This window comes from Paroedura picta, chromosome 7 (assembly GCF_049243985.1).
Source record: "Paroedura picta isolate Pp20150507F chromosome 7, Ppicta_v3.0, whole genome shotgun sequence".
NCBI classification, from domain to species: Eukaryota; Metazoa; Chordata; class Lepidosauria; order Squamata; family Gekkonidae; genus Paroedura; species Paroedura picta.
The window spans coordinates 74,640,139-74,658,741 of NC_135375.1; the positions used below are offsets into that span (position 1 = coordinate 74,640,139).

The 18,603-nt window shown below is 41.2% G+C and overlaps 1 protein-coding gene across 9 annotated transcripts in view; it reads left to right on the forward strand.

Annotated features, from left to right (window-relative positions):
• Positions 1-18,603, forward strand: part of KDM4C (lysine demethylase 4C) — a 259,002-nt gene that overhangs the window by 99,356 nt on the left and 141,043 nt on the right. Inside the window, exon 9 of one of the 9 annotated variants that reach the window (XM_077344958.1) lies at positions 5,041-5,680. The exons of the other annotated variants lie outside the window; for them this stretch is intronic. Within the exon in view, the coding sequence (XP_077201073.1) occupies positions 5,041-5,046 (6 nt within the window). The 3' untranslated portion in view covers positions 5,047-5,680. Of the gene's footprint in view, positions 1-5,040; positions 5,681-18,603 lie in introns of those variants that run through there. 9 annotated transcript variants of the gene reach the window in all.

Genomic DNA, 18,603 nt, shown 5'->3' on the forward strand with positions numbered 1-18,603 from the left:
AATAAGCTATGCTTCTTTGGCTGAAATCCCTCCAGAAGCAATTATCTGTAAAGTTTCCAAGCACAATACAGCCCCCTGTTCGACACTGCCTGTAATTTCGGCCAGAAATTTTACAGGAGGATTTTTTTTTAACTTTAAGAGCGTGTCAATGATTAAGCGCCAGCTCCCATGCCAGTGAAAAAGGTCTTTCTTATACATCGAATGAACAAATATACATTGCTACAGGTGTTTCCGGGTTTTTAAAAAAAACAGTTTTTAAGGGGAAGCATGAACACAACAGTTAATTGGCTATTCTGTTTGATTGATGTCCAGGGGCAGGAGGAAGCGCGGAAAAATATCGCCTCCTTGTGATTTTGGCGAGACCGGAAACTTGTGCGTTATGAGAACAGCGCTAGTGGGAGAGCCTTTTTTTAATATAGAAACGGCTGTGTGCGTTACTGAGACCTGCCACTATTGATTGCAGCGCTTTTCAATAGCGCTCAGATTTAGCAACATTGCCTGTTGTGCGGAATGGTCCATAGTGTAGTCTTGGGAGTTGGATAGTATCAAATCACCCAGAGGTTGCTTTCAGGCTTATGGTTGCGAAATCCAGAATTGCAGCTGAACTCCAGACAACAGATATCTGTTCCCCTGGAGAGAATGGCTACTTTGAAGGGAGAACTCTCTGGCATTATACCATACTGAAACTTCTCTCCCTAAACCTTGCACTACTCAAACTTCACCACAAAATCTCCAGGAATTTGTAAACCTGACGCTCACAACCCTAGGCATTCCTGACAGTCCCGATTGCTAGACAGGAAATAGCCAAAATGAGGAGAGTTGTTAAGAATTACTAATTGAGTTCCATGAGTGAAGGAGAGATTGGAAGCTGATGAGGTTAGTATCAGTTATCTGGAGAACCTATTGTCTCAAAGGTATGTGTCTCCTTTGAGAGAGGGGAGAAACCATTAGTGAGTCAGCTCTTGCGGTATCACAGACTCTAACTGTTCAGGTATGTCCTGGAGATTGAAATCTGGCTGGTGTCCATGTTTTCTGTACCAGCTTTGCAATAGTTAGTGCATTTTGACATTTGAAATTCAACTGAGATCTATTCTGGTGTCCGTTCCAGCCAAGCAGTGTACTTCAAATTAATATTTGATACAGGGTGAGAGAGAGGTGTTTCTGTTTATACTGCCTATAAACTAACTCTCATTGTGACAGCATAAACATGGAAAATAGCTGTCATGTCTAGTAAGTACAGAATATAAATTTAAGCTTAGCTGAGTTACAACATAAGACAGTTACGTTTGGTAGAACATGCACATCTCCAGACCTTTCTACTGTATCCTTTGCAGAGAATTATGGTTCAGTATATGGGTCACAGAATCTAGGCAAAACATTTGAACAAAGGAAGGTCCCACCATTTAAACCATACCTGCACCAACCCAGACTTAGGACTTCTGCCATTGTGGGAGATTTCCCCCAAACTCTTCTCCACTCAGGTCAGATGTCATGTACTACATGCTTCATTCCATAGATTATGTTTTACACTGTCATTCATCCTCCCCCTTGTCACATAAATTAAATGGCTATCTTCAAGCTGAAATCCACTTTCTGTTTGCTCTGGCACTCTGGTGTATTTTGTGAGTTTTTGTGATTTCAGGGATTCTTCTAAAGCACCCTATATCTCTGAATCTACACCATGGGTTCTGCATCAAACCATCAGATATTGTAGCACACTCATGTATTTTAAACTAACCATTGCTTTTCATTATTCACATAGTCAAAAACTTTGCTATAATCTGTGAAATACAAGCTGATTGTCTTCTGGGTTTGCGGCCGCACATGGCGCATGGGAGTGCTGCGCATGCGCGGCCGGGCGATCACCCTCCCTGCCGCCGCCGGTCTGCAGCCTAAAAAAGATTGCGGACCACTGTTCAGAAATAGTCTTTGTGCATTGGTTTCAACACATAATAACTTCAGTTCCTGTTCAATTGAGTTTAGTAATGTAGACTTGCTCTTTGCATGGTCTTTAAACTCTTCAGATTGTATTCTTGGCACTATGAAGTTTTTGGTGTTTTTTGTCAGCTTTATTTAAATTTTTGATATTAACAATTCATAGTCTGTGTCAGAATCATCTCCTGGTCTCGTTTTAGCAGAGCAAATAGAGCTTCTCCTTCTTCTGCTTCCAATTATATGTCTGATTTCTCTATTCTGTATTTTTACTAACCTTGACATTTTTTTTGCCCCAATGTTTTTATGAAAGACAATAGAACCAAAGTACTGATTTGCTTTTCTAGCAAAGAATTGCCATACTGCATATTTTGGATGCTATGATGCTGTTTACTAATTTGCTACCAATTTACTTTATCCTTATATCTATACTCTTATGATACCTGTTCCATTGTCTGAGGAAGTGTGCATGCACACAAAAGCTAACACCTTGAATAAATATTTGTTGGTCGTAAAGGTGCCATTGGGCTCAAATTTTGTTGATTTCTGTAATGGTCATCTGGTGATGTCCACCTATACAATTGTCTGTTGGTTACCTGAAATATGCTCACAATGCTCACTTGCCTTTACACAATTCTGTGAGTTACACTTCTGATTCATTTCGTGTTCCTAGCCCAGAATTTCTGACAATATTCATTTCTACTTTGTTTCCCACTTTTGCATTCTGGTCACCTATGGTTATCAGCATTTTTTTTCAAGCCAAAAACATTTGGACTAAAGAAATCCCACTTTATTTTGTAGATAGTAAATAAAATAGGAATTCTTTCCTATCGGTTCCCTTATTTACTGTTTCAACCTTATTCCATCCATGATTTTCTCATTAATTTTACTTCTATTTTTATCATTACAGACCAATTGTTATCAAAAAATGACAGGCAGTCATTTTGACAGGTGCAGGTTCAGTATAGAATGGATCCTGTGCAAGCTAGAGACAACAAACTCTCAGCTGCCTGTTTTTGGCTTGTTCTCTAATGAAGATTCAGGTCTTGTATGGATCTTGATTTGGAATCTAAAATTTGGTACTCTGAAACTTCATTAGCTATTTGAATTAATCACAAATGACAGAAATTCAGAGTTTGGCACTGTCATGCAAATGTATTGGCAGAATTTAATTTTCCCTTGGTCAACTCTTTTCCAGTTCTTTCACTTTAGGGTGTCAGACTGGAGTGGCTGTATAAATACTTACAAAATTGTGTGGTGTGACAAGATGTTTTAGTATGACATAGATCTTTATTCATTTTACTAGAGAGCCTTAGATACTCAGAAAATAATTCCATTCTGTCTCCTTTTTTCTAAGTGAGGGCAGATATCCTAACCTACCAGGATCATTTTTTCTAGGTGCTAGTTAACTGTGGGCAATGGTTACTGCACTGCTACTAAGCAGGTTTGGGATCCATTACTTGTTTTTTTGCTAAAGAAAGGCGTTTCCATTGCTGGAGGCAGGGAGCAATGTTCCTCCATTTCCCCTTCTGTAAATTTCTGCATCTCAGTACTGTTTGACCCTTTTCAATTACTGGTTGCTATGTAATAATATCTTTGTACAGTCCTCATAATAAATGTCATAGTGTAAGTGAAACAGCTGGGATCAAAAGTGCTATATACATATCGGTTTTTCTAGCTCCTGATGATTCAGCCCTTCATATCCACCCAGAAAGTTGGAGAATTTTCAAAGCTTAATTAGATGTGGCAGTGGGAGCTACAGTTACAAGTAAATTGATAACTGCACTAGATATAGGAAAATGCTTTTGTATTTGGTGTGGTAACACCTCATTAGCTCTTTTGGACATGTTGTCCTGTTGATCTTAAAAGTTGCCAAACAATCTTTGGCTGTCAGTGAGAAGGCTATATAGAGCAGTGTCTATTACTTGTGAATACAAATTATGGTAGCATAGTGTAATACTGCTGAGTACTGGAGCCAAACATATAGAAAGTTGAATTAGACAGGCCTAGCTGAAGATCGAAATTGCCCAAAAGAGCAATTGGTTGATAATGACCAGTCTTGGGTCAGCTAAGGTTTGATAATTCAAAAAGATTTGGTCAGAAAGAAGCATAACAGTGCCATGGACAGAATTTAGAGCTCTTGTTCTGAGAACATCCCAGGACCAACTGACTCTTCCCCCTATATAATACCTTTTCTGCAGAATGGAGTGCCTTACAAGCAAGGTCTGACTGAGGATCATCAATCTTTTGATGGTGCAAGAGATGGTGAAGTCTCAGGGTTATTGTTTTTGGCGTACTAGTATTTGGCTTAGATGCCTCCCAATTTATGGATTTTGGCTGCTTATTCTGGTAAGGATTCATATTCTGCAGAAAACCAGTATGGTATAGGGACTATAGTAATGGACTAGGATATGGGAGACCTAGATTCAATTTCCCACTCTGTCACAGATGCTTATTGAGTGACCAGTCACATGCTCGTAAGTCAGGGGTAGTCAAACTGCAGCCCTCCAGATGTCCATGGACTACAATTCCCATGGGTAGTCCATGGACATCTGGAGGGCCACAGTTTGACTATCCCTGCTCTAAGTGTAAACTACCTCACAGGGAAAAAAAAAGGGGGAAAGGAGAGCGACGTAAGCCACTTTGGGTTTCAGTTGGGAAGGAAGGCAAGGTATAAAGAAAGTATATTTCTCTCCCATCAGCAATGCTGCCCCCCCAACTCTGGATCATCTACCACCAAATAAGAGTCTGAGTCACTGCTTATAGGTGTATACTTTATCCAGACTTAGTTTAACATTTTGTGCTACCATAAATGACATTAAAATGATTTATTAAACCTTTACCCCAAGATAATTTTAGTATTTAATATGATATTGAATTTTAATTCATACTAATCTTTACATAGAAAGGATTAGAATAGGTTGTATCATGAACATCAAAGTTTTTAATTTTAATCGTGTTGGAAATTTGTGACAGCTGATAAAGATTAATTTCCAATTCAAATACACTTCTCTGTTCGAACCTATTAGAGCATGTTAAGGAAATATTACTTGATGCATGTTCTCTGATGCTGTAGTCTGATGTCATTCCTTTCCCTTTCTTTTGCAGTCTTAATGGAAGTAATCTCAACTCGGCTGTGTTCCCTGACATTTTTGAATCAAATCATGGCCTTCGTTGAGGGAGTAAATAGTTGCCAGAAAATGGACAGTCTTTTATTATATTACCATTATATAGAGGCAACTCCTTGCAAATTAAAACCTGTTTTAGCAATAAAAATATGAGAAATTAACATAGCTCAAGACTGAAGCCAGTCCACTCACTATATGGTAGTTTCTTATAGTTAATTCAATGCTTATGGTTTAAAATGTGTTGTTGAAAATAGAAAATGTTAATGTGCCAATGGAATGAATGTAAATTAAGTAGTGCAGCAATTCAAGGTATGGATTTATTCCTCAGCTCTCTTCCCAGTAAGGACCCCAAATAGTTCCCCTCCTGCATTTTATCATCACAGCAGGTTGGGGTAAGAGCATGACACACCCAAGGTCACCCAGCAAACTTTAATAGCAGGTGTGTGTTTTTGAGCCTCAGTCTCCCAGATTCTAATCCAGCTCCCTTAACCACTACATAGCTTTGGCTCTTAAAGAGCAATAAGTGTGTGATTTTAAAACTGGCATCAAGAATCATGTTTCTGAATTTATATGCTGCCTCCCCAGAGAATTACTTTAAGCAGCTCATAAATAAAAACAATACCATACCAAAGCCACAAATTATCAAAATCATTAGATTACCTCTATACTTTAAGGTAAACTGTAGAAAGGTTATTAAGCAAGCTAAATTGATAGCATGATTATATATATAATAATATATAATGTTTCTATGTAGTATATGTAGCTTGAGATACAGGAGAAAGTAGAGCAGGCAAAATATCTAAACATCAATCAGACTCCCCTCAAATTCTCTTAGGTTTAGTGTTTTTTATTTATCATATAATCTTCAAAAGAACAGTGAAAAACCACAAAAAGATATTTATGAGTATAATATAATTGCATCTCAAATTAACTGTCAAATATGTTTTAATATTTGAAAGAAGAATATAGATGTTTTTATGTTAAAGAAAAATGTTAATATACAAAAACACATTGCATCTCTGCTAGCCATAGTGAGAATTGCTTTACTGATTTATGTAATGGTTAATTGGTTCAGTTAGAGTTTAAGTCCAAAATTGTCTGTTTTTCTAGCTGTATGTACCATGAACAGCTGGAGGTTTCTTTGAAGTTTTTTACTACTGAACCTCCTAGTGCTTTAAATGCAAGCTACTTCTAAAACAGGCTATACTAATGACATTTGAAAGTCTATTTAAGATACTGACCCAGATCCAGGGTCTGTTGCTTATATGCACTAGCAGTAATATAGATATCTTTTCAGACTTTTGTACACGGCAGGGATTCTAGCTTTTATTTTTTGATACAAAATTTCCTGTGCTGTTTCTGATATCTGTTTCCCATGTTTCAGGAGATGCTGCTGTAAATCCCTCTCCATAACTTATATATGTACTAGTATTCAAGCCCGCTGTATTCTGAATACAGCGGGCGCTAGGCAAGGGAGCCCCCGGCAGCCGGGCGCAGGGCGGCTGGTGGGGGCTCGTTGGACTGCGGCCTGAACAGTAAGCTGTTCAGCCAACTTAGTAAGCTGTTCAGCCAACTCCAGACCTGAGCAATTTAGAGAATTATTGCTAGAAAAGCAGAAAGGGAGGTTTCAGGAGGTATGGAAGGACATCTCCCCCCCCCCTTCCTGACCTCCACGAATGTGCTATATTAAACATACAGCATTCTGGTTGGGACTGTCAGCCAGCCCTGAGACTTCACGTAGTAGTACAGGCTTTGGAGGGTGGGAAGGATGAGGAATCCATTTATATAGTACACTAGGGAAAGAGTTTCTTTGTCTCCACTCAACAGCCCTCTAGAGAACCATAGCATCATAAGGCTCCTGTTCCATGCTGACTGAAGATCTAAAAAGGATCCTGCCATGCCTGAGCCTTCGGGGAGGCTGGTATATCTGTCCCTCTTAATAAAACAATAAGTGGGGTTGGGGTGGGCTGAGTCTGGGATCAAAACTCCTGGATTGGCCCCTTGGCCCTGGACTGACAAGCGAAGGGGCCTTCCGATTGGGCCCTCACCAGGACAGACTAGAGTTTCAGCCAGTCGGAAGGCGCAAAGCCAAAGTTCTGACAGGGCCAAAGTTCTTACAGGGCCTGCCCACACAGCCCAGCCAGGGGCAATCTGGAGACATCGCTCCCAATCTGCTCCTGACCACCAAGGGAGAGGAGGTCAGTAGGGCTGCCAAGGGGGATGAGAATGGAGGCTTGGACAGGCTGTGCCAGCCCTTTTCACCCCAAGGCTGTCCTAACTGTCATGTACAACTGTAACTTTGCCTCAGAACTCTGACAGAGCTGGCAGGAGGCTGGTGAGTACGCTCCCTCCCCCCTCCCTTCAGGCCTGCTGCAAAGGAGCCTTTAACAGCCCCTGACTGAGGGGAGGGAGGTATTTCTAAGAGCAACGCAGGGGAGCCTGAGGGCATGGGTGTGGGCCTTCCTTTTGAGGGGGGGGACTTTCCCCTTCTGCCCAACAGTTGGCTGACAGGGAGGGCACAGAAAAGCCCTTTCTCACTTAGAATACTGCTCTGGCCAGGGGTTAGACACAACCAAGCCATGTGTATTTCTTCTTTGCACCTCTCTGCAGATTTGAGGCCATTGCATAGCGTTATTATGCAGACGAAACTGGATGCTGTTGCAGAGGTTCTTTTGTCTCCTGTTTCATCTGCACAACAACCCTGTGCAGTAGGCCTCAAGTCTTTCAATTCAACAACAACCTGTGTGGGAGGCCTTAAATGTTTCTTCTCTACCACAACCCTGTCCAAAATAGCCCTTTATACCTGGGGAGCTGATCTGTAATGAGCTGTAATTCCAGAAGCTCTCCAGGCCCCACCTGGAGGTTGGCTACCCCTGGGCTGGAAATATTCCTGGAGGTTTGGAGGTGGGACTTCAAAATCGTACAATGCCTCAGAGTCCGGCCTTCAAAGGAGCCATTTTTGCCTGCAGTTGGGAGGGAGTGGTGCAGGCGTGTCCCTCCTGGGCTATGGGCTATGGACAGCACAGACAGGCAGACCAGCATCAGACCTGTGAGTCTGGAAAGTGCAGGAAAATCTAAATAAATATTTACAGCCTGAAACTGTAAATAGTGAACAGTAAATGACTGGAGAGACATGGGAACTGAAATGATTTTTCAACCTTGGCCTGGCAAATAAAAAATTAGTATAAAAAACCTTACTAAGGTCAAGACTGCTATGCACAGAGTCTTCCTCTTAGGGTTGCCAGCTTCCATGTGAGGCTCTCTACCCCATTTCCCTCATGGGGAGTCTGCTATGGGGAGAGGAAGGGAAGATAATTGGAAAATGCCTGAGGCCTGCTGGGTCACTGCGGCCCATTCCCAGTTCTCTCAGACCTCTCAGCCCCGCATACCTCACAGGTTGACTATTGTAGGGAGATGAAGGGAAAAGGTGATTGTGGTCCATTCACTAGTGATTGTACACCGCTTTGAGACTCCTTTGGGTAGTAAACAAAAGGGTACAAAAATCTGTTCTTCTAAGTAGCAACTATGAAAGAAGCATGTGGGCACATAAAATTTTATCAACACTGAAAAAATGGAGAAGAAGGAACAGGGTGGACACCTGTGTACTGTGACTACCCCGTGTGTATTAGGGCAGAGGGGCATTTCAGTGTCTGTGGCCTAATTCACACAAGAAGGGAAATGATGCAGAAATGGAAGGAATTGGTTGCCATGTAATCTTCTTAGAAGAGTCTCCAATCTGATTTTCCCTTCACATATCCGTAGACATGGCTCTGGAAAGCTCATCTGTAACCACTATGCCACAATTCCCAAAGGTCAGTCCTCTCCCACACTCAACGAACATTCCAAACCACAGGTTCTTGACCCCCATATCTCCACACCCATGTCCCCGTTTGCCACCACACCACCACAACCTCCCACACAACACACACATTCAACCCCATGCCCTTACAGACTGGACAACTCCTCCACTTCCTCTTCCCATTGCCAAGCTCTAGCACCCGTTGTATTCTTGGATACAACTGGCTTTGTCCCTAGTAAATATAATAAATAAATAAATGTGGCACCTGTGCTCTGTTCATAAAGCTGTGGCCAATTTATTGTCAAATGGTTTGGTGTGAGTGTCCTTATTGAGGTCCAGAACATGTCCTACTGCCATGTAATAACTTTCAAATGAAACCAGAAGTATTTTTGCTAGGCTTGATTGACAGAAGCTTAGAAAAGAATCATAGAATCATAGAGTTGGAAGGGGCCATACAGGCCATCTAGTCCAACCCCCTGCTCAAAGCAGGATCAGCCCAAAGCATCCTAAAGCAAATCATGGGACTTTTTCTTATATATGATAACAGCTGTGCAAATATTGAATACTCAGAACTTGAAAACTTCAGATTCCTACCTTAGAAATCTGGTTGATGAAAATGAGAGAACTTGCAGAAATGGCTAAACTTACATCACTGATCAGAGAAAAATCAACAAGTTTATTACTGTGTTTGGATGCTGTGATGGTCAGTTCTTAGTCTGATGAAGAGTGTTTGCACTCGAAAGCTTACGCCTTGAATAAATCTTTGTTGGTCTTAAAGGTGCTACTGGATTCTGATTTTATTGGAAACCAACTTGGTGTAGTGGTTAGGAGTGCGGACTTCTAATCTGGCAAGACGAGTTTGATTCTGCGCTCTCCCCACATGCAACCAGCTGGGTGACCTTGGGTTCGCCATAGCACTGATAAAGCTGTTCTGACTGAGCAATAATAACAGGGATCTTTCACCCTCACCTACTTCACAGGGTGTCTGTTGTTCGGGGAGGAAAGGGAAGGCAATTGTAAACCACTTTGAGACTCCTTCTGGTAGAGAAAAGCAGTATATAAGAACCTCCTCCTCCTTCTTCTGACTTCTAGCAACAGAGAGACCATTTCCACACTTAGGACTCACCCAGCCATCACGTCACAATGATTCCTGTTTTAAAGTTCAGTATCCCTCTGTGAACCAATTCCAAGTTCCACAGTGGGAGCCTTTGCCCCCCTTTTCCCTCTTTTTGCCCCCAAATTTATTCCCCATTTGTTTTCTCACTGAAGTCAAGGGACAGGAAGTAGAAACTTCCTAGCAGCTTAAAAAAAAACTTGTCCATCTTTTTCATGTGACAATAGCCAATCATCTGCCAGAGCCATTTTGTTGCCTTTCAAGCGAAAAATTATTCTGGTTTATTTTTTTAAAAAATCAATCCAATCATGTGAAAGCTTAATAACAAACAAGTTATAGTGGGGCTACAACATAATGGGTTGCTGTTTTGTGTCATTCCCCCCCTCCAGCACAAAAACCTATTTTATGAAAATCATACTAGTGATTTGTATGTGCCATTGAGGCTTGCCTGCAGAATGCACTTCTCTGTATTATAGTTTTAGTCTCCATTTCAGAATTATTTACTTTTATTTTAACAAAACAAAGAACTTAAATGCAAAGAAAGATGCTTGGAATCTTAAATCCTATGACTTTGAACATAGAGATTTTCTGTATTCTTTTCTGTATCTGAAGCCCCTTTTTACCCCTGTCATATGGGGAATGCATTCTGCAGGCAAGACTCGGCGGCAAGCTGGACGATGCTCCAGCTGGCTGTCAAGTCTTGCCTGCAGTACGTGCCCCCCATTTGTTGCCTGGAGCCTTGGAGCAGTGAATGGGAGGAGGCTTCTGCAGATTAGCTTAGGCAATGATCTTGAGCATCATCCAACTGGCTATCGAAGCTTGCCTCCAGAACATGCCCCCCCTTCACCATCTGGAGCATTGGAGCGGTGAATGGGGGGTCCATTCTGCAGGCTAGCCTAGGCAGAAATCTGAAGCATCATCCATCTGGCTGTAGAGGCTTGCCTGCAGAATGTGCCCCCCATTTGCTGCTCTTAGGCTCCACTGTTCCTACTGGAAAAAAACAACACACTATTTTGTAATGCTGGAATTGCATTATAATGCAACAAGCCATTTTTTGAAAAGGGCCGGGGAGGTTTGGGGCACACTGGAAAAGTTAAACATCTACATTTCTGCATTGGCCAGCCCTGATTTAGACCTTGCTAGCCCACAGTGCAAAAAGTGAAAAGTAGATTTTGGAGGATTCCCTTGCTGTGAGACAAGTGAGGAGGCAAATTGGGTCTGCACTGAAAAGAGGAATTTCAGTGGAGAAATAGATGAAAAACTCAACCATAGGCAAATACAAATTCGAGCCAGATCCCTAGTGCAGAAACTGTCAGAGATAAAAATGATTAGATGGCTTGTGGTTTTAGAGAGTAGGAATGATAATTACTGTAAGAATTACAAAAATATTTAGATATAAAAGATAAAAGATAAATCTAACTTAACAATTGATATTTCATGATATGGGAGTCGAATCAAAACTAACTGTTCTTTGGTTTTTTACTTTGTACTTTTATTTTCCCATCTGTTATATTCTTTCTATTTTTTCCTTTTTTTTCTTTTATTTGTATTTAAATTATTAACAAAAAACAGAGTAAGAGCCCAGTGACACACAAAATACTAACGAAGTTTGTGGAAGGATTGAATATTGCTACTCATCTTAGTAAAGAAGGTGACTGAGCAAGGTGCAAAATGAGTATATGAACTGTCTGAGGCTGCAGTTGAAGCCAGTCTTGATTGTCCATTCAGATTCCTTCTGGCTTTTTCCTAATGCTCTTCCTTTGGACCACTCTCCTCCCCAGTCCTTGTTTCCTAGTTTCAGCATTAGATATTCACAATGTTAACAATATTTTACTCCCCAATTTTTAAATTTTAGTTTTGTTTTTAAAACATTATTGTTCAGAATATCTTGGGATTAAAAAAAAAACCCTTCAGGTACTAGTCAAATAACTTTGAATCAGTGGCGTTTGCAAAAAAACTTTTTTTTTTAAAAAATGCTGTTTTTAAAATGCAGCTGAGGAAAGACTAAAATGCTCTTAAAACAAATTATAGGCCCAAACAAAAATAAAACTGCTGTTTGGATTTAAGGAAAGCTATTCACTTTATTTTTCTGTTTTATGTCTATGTCTGTAACTGACTCTAAAACTATAACTTTCAGTTGTGGTGTCTTACTTTAAAATATAAAACTAGCAGTTCAGTACCTTGAGATTTTTTGAACTGAACTATTACATTTAATGTATGAATATATAAATATTTATACACCATAACATAATCAGGGCTGATCCAGTCAATTCTAGCTTTTATAAGACCTATAGATACCTGTGAAAAAGTTAAACATATGCTCATATCTCTTCTATTAAATCAATGTGCCTCAAAGGTGCTTAACTTGGGTTAGATTGTACACGTTGTTGTATATGTATGTGCGTATAGAATCATTAGGAATGCCAATCTCCAGGTGGGACCCTGGGATCCCATGGAATTATAGCTCATCTCCAGGCGAAAGAGATCAGTTTTCCTGGAGAAAATGGCTGCTTTGGAGGGGTGTATTATTAGCATTATTCTCCACTAATGTTCCCCCAATCCCAAATCCCGCCTGTTCCTGGCTATACCCCCCAAAGTCTCCAGGTATTTTCCAGCCCAAAGCTGGAAAATCAGTACATTTAGTGCATATGCTTCTGCATGCAGACCAAAATGATTGTGGAGATTTTGATCTGGAAGAGAGGTGAAAGTTGTAAACTAAGGATTGCTGTGCATTACAAGGCTAGTAGAAGGCTGAACCATATAAGATCATTTGTGGGAAGCTGCATATTTGAATGGTTGGCCAAAAATCTGTCACACACATAAAATTAGGTTCTAGTCAGGTTCTAGTCTAGTCGTTTCAAAATATTATCTTATGTTTTGAAATAGCTTGTACATATCACAGAAGCATGTTCAGCTGTGTTGCTGAATCTCACTTCTGTAGAGACGTACAAATCTGTGTGGGGCTTTTAGTTTTAAAATATTAATGTATTTTCCCATTGTTTTAAATAGGAAACACATTCTAGGCCAGGCATCCCCAACATGGAGATTGCCAAGTGTTTTTACAAAGCCGGTGGGATCATGCAGGGCTGTTGCCCAGCAAGAATTCTGATTGGCTATGGAGAATTTTTAAAAGTTGCTATAGCAACAGGCACTACTGTAGAAAAGGATCTTCACTACATTATTGTGTGTATCAGATTCATTGCCTGGGGCCAAAGGCCATTAGAAAGTTGGCATACCACCATTAAGAAGCTGAGTAATTACCTTGCTCTGAAAAGGTTTTAGGGCAGGGTCAATCAAGAAGCCCCTGTTAGGATGGCCCTCATTTTGGGAGAGCTGATGATTTTATAGATATCAAATGGGCCTTCCATGAGAGTGTGTCACTACAGAAAATATTCAGATATTTGAAGCTTCTGCACTGCTCAAATGGAATATTATGAATCAACCAGCAGAAATTACTTTGTCACAAGCCAAAAACTATCACCTTGGTCTTTGAAGAATGGATATTTAAAGACTCTTTTTTAAGCCCAAGCAGCAGTCTTCTTAAGCCATTGAAAATAAGAGTCAGCAGAACCGTATTATCTTCATACAAAAGAATGGAAACTTTTTGAGAATGAAGGAAGAGAGGGGAAAAAATCTGGGCCAGAGCATCTCTTAAAAAGTCATCCTGTTAAGCATGGATTTTGAATGAAGTATGGAAGAGTGAGTACCTGTTATGCATAACCTAATTTCCTGAATTTTTGAGGTTGACTCCACCTCCTGTGACAACCATTTTGTGGTTGCATCCCCCACCTTGTTACATCCCCCACCTTGTTACATAATTTGAATGGTGCCTCTGCAGGCTTGAAAACGTTGGAGGGCCCTATGCTATGTCTTTGCTATGCAAAGTCTTTGTTTTTCAGATAGTTTTGCCTAGAACATTCAGAGACTAGTGCTCAAGTGTATTTAAATACTTAGAATAAAAACACATCTCTTTTAAACTAGGTGAATGGTTTGGCTTGCAGATAAATCACCTGTGCTTGTGAGACAGATCCGTAACTGATTTCAATACCACCACTACATTATGAACATGCGTACATCAGAGGGGAAACCAATGAATGAACAAACGAACGAATGAATGAATGATGATGCCTCAAGAAGAAAATATCTAATAATCCAACATCTTTAACCGCTCCTAGCGGAGTGGAAGAAATAAAACAGTAAGGGCCCCGAGGGCGGGCCCTGTCCGGGATGAGGAAGGGTGCCGATAGGCCCCTTCCCCTGGACTGACAAGCAGAGGGCCCAATCGCGCCTCCCGATTGGGCTCTCCGCTTGTCAGTCCAGCCCCAAACTGTCAATCAGCAGCCGTGCACAGCGCGGCTGCTGATTGGCTGTTTGCCTGGACTACAGCCAATTGTGAGGCGCGAAGTGCCTCCCAACCCGCCCCATCCCCGACGAGGGCTAACCTTCCCTGCACGGCGGCTGCTGGGGGGGTGGGAGGGGAGAACGCCTTTTGTGCGCCCAGGGACGGCGCTGGGCTGATGAGCTGCCCTGCGCCGTCCCTGGGCCCGCAGAAGCCTTTGCCGCTGGGGGGAGGGGGAATATAAAGGCTTCTGCTGGCTCAGGGACGGTGCTGGGTGCCTCGCAGAGCCTTTCCCCATTGGGAGGGGGGCCCAAAACAGTTTCTCCTGCCCTTGCCAGCCACCAAACGCCGTCCCCAGGGACAGCAGCTAGCGCCCATTTTATTCTAACATAAAATGGGCTTTAAATCTAGTTAAATCATATTACTCCTAGAATTGGGTCTGCATATTTTAAAAGAAAACCCTAGGCCCATCAGAAATGGCACTACTGGCACCATTATTCCACAGCTAATTCTTTAAATGGAAATTATATTTTTAAAATTACAAAAAGAAGATGCACATTACTAGGATCAACAGTGGTGGTGAAGTCTCCTTGCTTGCTTCATGCTTTCTCTGAGCATAAATTGCTTAATTATAATAACATTTCACAAAATTTGCAAAGAGTATATAAAGAGTCTTAAATTATTCTTTGTTCATTTCTCAGTAACTTTGATTTAGTGCTGTCCTTTTATGGAAGAAAAAATATTTGGACCATAAACTGTGATTGCTACTTTTTAAAAGTTGAATATATTCAGAAATCAGACAGTTATAGTTCTGTCAGGAAAAATTAATGCTAACCTCCATTTTCAGAAATATGCTGCAACTATGATTTTATAATGAATTATATTTAACATATATATGTTATAAACCATCCTGAGTCTGCAATAATTATTGCTATTATGATTGGGTAGATTGATTTGGCCTTCTAAGGAGCAGTCAAATCTACTCCTTAGAAGGCCAGATCCTGAATATGAAACTGAAATACTTTGGCCACTGCATAAGAAGGAAGGACTCCCTGAGAAGAGCCTAATGCTGGGACCGATTGAGGGCAAAAGAAGAAGGGGACGATAGAGAATGAGGTGGCTGGATGGAGTCACTGAAGCCGTCAGTGCGAGCTTAAATGGACTCCGGGGAATAGTAGAGGACAGGAAGGCCTGGAGGATCATTGTCCATGGGGTCGCGATGGGTCGGACACGACTTCGCAACTAACAACAACAACAGATTGATTTGAATTAAGGCCATTTAAAGCAACACCAAAAAGACGAAATTTAAATCTGATTTAAATCAAGATTCTCACTTGAAATTCGCACATTTCCTGAACAAATCTGCATTCTAATTGGTTGATATTCAATAAAATACACAAGAAGATACTCAAACTATTGATTTAACCTAGAGATGGTTTTCAGCTAAGCTGCAGTACCTACAAGCATAACGGTCCCATCAAAAGATCGCAGCAGGCCTGGGAGCCTATCAGCCTATCCTAAGTAACAAAGGGAATATTGATATTTCTTATTTTCATATATCTTCTTCAATGCACTTCAGTTGTTTTGGTCAAACAATCCATCAGGATTGGGGAAAGTTTCACTTCATCCCTTGACTGAAGAGAATGGGCTGGGGTGGATGTATACATATTCAAAGTACTATGCTGATGCTGGAGATACAGTAGCACAGTGGCCCCCAACCTTTTTAAGGCTGGGGACTGCTAGTAGTGGTTGGGGGGAGAGCGCGGCCCAGGGCGCAGTGCATTCGCAGCAGCTCCGTGCAAACACGCATGCATTGAGTTGTCGCACATGTGCGTTTGTGCCCCTACCGGGGATGCAAACATGCTATCGTGACAGCTCCATGCATTCATGACAGCTCCACGCATGCACATTTGCGCAGAACTGTCGTGCATGCATGTTTGCACCCCGGTGGGCGCAAACACACATTTGCGACAGCTCCGTGCATGTACATTTGCGCTGGCTGGCATGCCAGCAGCTGTGCCTCCCCCCCCGCAGCGAGAAGCTCACCGGGCCGCAAGTAAATTGGCCGTTTCGGTGGCCGATTCACTCGTGGCCTGGCATGCTTCTTGCTGCGGGGTGGGGGGAATGGAGGCGCGGCCGCTGGTGATCCGCTGCCAAGGATTTTGCGGCCCGGTAGCGGCCCACAGCCTTGGGGGTTCACGACCCCAGCAATAGCAGACAGATTGATCTTGGAATTGGTGGAAGCACTTGTGGGAATCCAATGAGGGGTAGTAGATCTGTTGGCCATGCCAGCAGGTAGTAGTAGTAGTAGTAGTAGTAGTAGTAGTAGTAGTAGTAGTAGATCTGTGGGGTAGTATATTTAAGGTCTCAGTATATCTCTCCTTATAACTGTAAATAAATGAAATCCTATACACAAGATTATAACTCTCCAGCCTCCAAAGGAAGTTTATCTGAGCAAGCTTCTGGACCTTTTTAAGTCTTGGAAAAGTGAGATGAACATTATATAAACACATAGCAAAATAGCCTCTACTAGCCAGTCACCCTTCCACCAACCAGACTCCTTAACTAAATGTGAGTTGTTATCCAAGAAAGTCTGTCAGTGGAAAAAGAACAGAAAAATGGAATTAAAAAATTATGGTGGTGGGGAATAGAACAAAATGAGCATAGGCAACCTGTCTGAAAGTATTGAGATATTGTTCAGGTACTCCTTTCAGTATGAGGTCCTATCTAAAATTCATTCAGAAACATTTTCTATGAGAAAGTGTGTTTAATATTTGGTACTTACCATAGTAAGCATCAGTCTCTTTAAATATATTTCATTGGGAAAAAGCAGTATGCTGTCTCCTAATGCAAGAATCTTAATTCCTTCTCAAGCATATGTTATTGAATTGTCATCTTAAAGATGGAGGAATGTGGTATTGGTGATGTAGCATCTGCACGATAAAATAACATGCTGATTACATTGGAACAGTTAATGCAAAAGTTTTATTCCTGCTGTTCTGACATCATCAGAAAACCGTTATCATTTCTCTGTGGAATGTTAAAATTTAATGATCTAATTTAGCCATATCATGTGTAGTGTAAATAAAAAATAACCCTATTAAGTATTCAGAACCCATGCCAAACACCATGTTTCAAAATGATATTTAAACACTAAACACACTCACTGAGGGAAAGAAAAAAACTAACATTTTATTTAAAATGGAATGACTTTTTGCTCTGTAACATGTACTTATATGAGAAAATTTATTTTAGCACTGGGGAAAACCTATCAGCAATGATTCAAAGTGTAACAGGTCTTACTGGTCCTTTGGGGAGAACTTGAAAGTTCTCCATACTTCAGATCCAGCTAAGGGGAGCTTCTTCCTATCACCAGTCATCTTGACTCTGACCTTCCCATTGCCAACACTTAATAATCAAGTTGAGATGGAAACAAAATATCAGCTGAGATTATGGAAAAAACCAGGTATGCTGACAGATAATTCTGAAGTTTTGCTGTAGTCAGTAAGCATTTTCAATCTTCATTATAGAAAGATATTTAGAGATATTACAGTTGCCAGCATGAGGCTTGTAACCAACAGGAGACTCACCTAGTGTGGGGTGCTGTCACCTATTTCAGCATTCGCTCCCCTTGCTTGGAAAGGGGAGAAGCAAAATGGATGGACCAATCAAGCTGTTAGGTTTAAATGGTTTGCAGCCATTTCATCTGTCCATTTTGCATCCACCCAGCAAAATACACAATTTAAATGCCTTGCAGCCATTTAACCTAACAGCTGATAGACAGATAGTCCTGCTCAGCTGCTTAGTTTAAATGGCCCAAACCCCTGAACTGAACCAGGCAAAGGGTCCGAGAAATGTTCAGGGGAGAAAAACAGCTGAAATCCATGCAAAATTTAGGGTCATTAATGGATTCATGCTCATCCCTAGCAGTGATTCTACCACAAATCTACCACAAATGTTGTTATTCATTAAGGTGCTACTGGACTCTTGCTTCTTTCCACTAATAAAGATCACAAGCCGTGCTATTAGGCTTCTTTCTTTCCTTTTTTCTTCATATGTTAGAACTGGAGAGGGGGATCTCTCCAAGTGAAATAATGTGTTGGTTTTAGACTGGGCAATATCCACTCAGTGCTAGTGATGGTAATGAAATAGTAAAGCAAAGGGGGGGGGGGTTATGTGAAGTATTATGGGGGATAGGGAACTGGAACACGGAACCATAAATTTACCATCTACTTCCAGTCATTAAATCATGGAATGTTGTAATTCCTAATCATAGTCTTTTTAAAAGAAA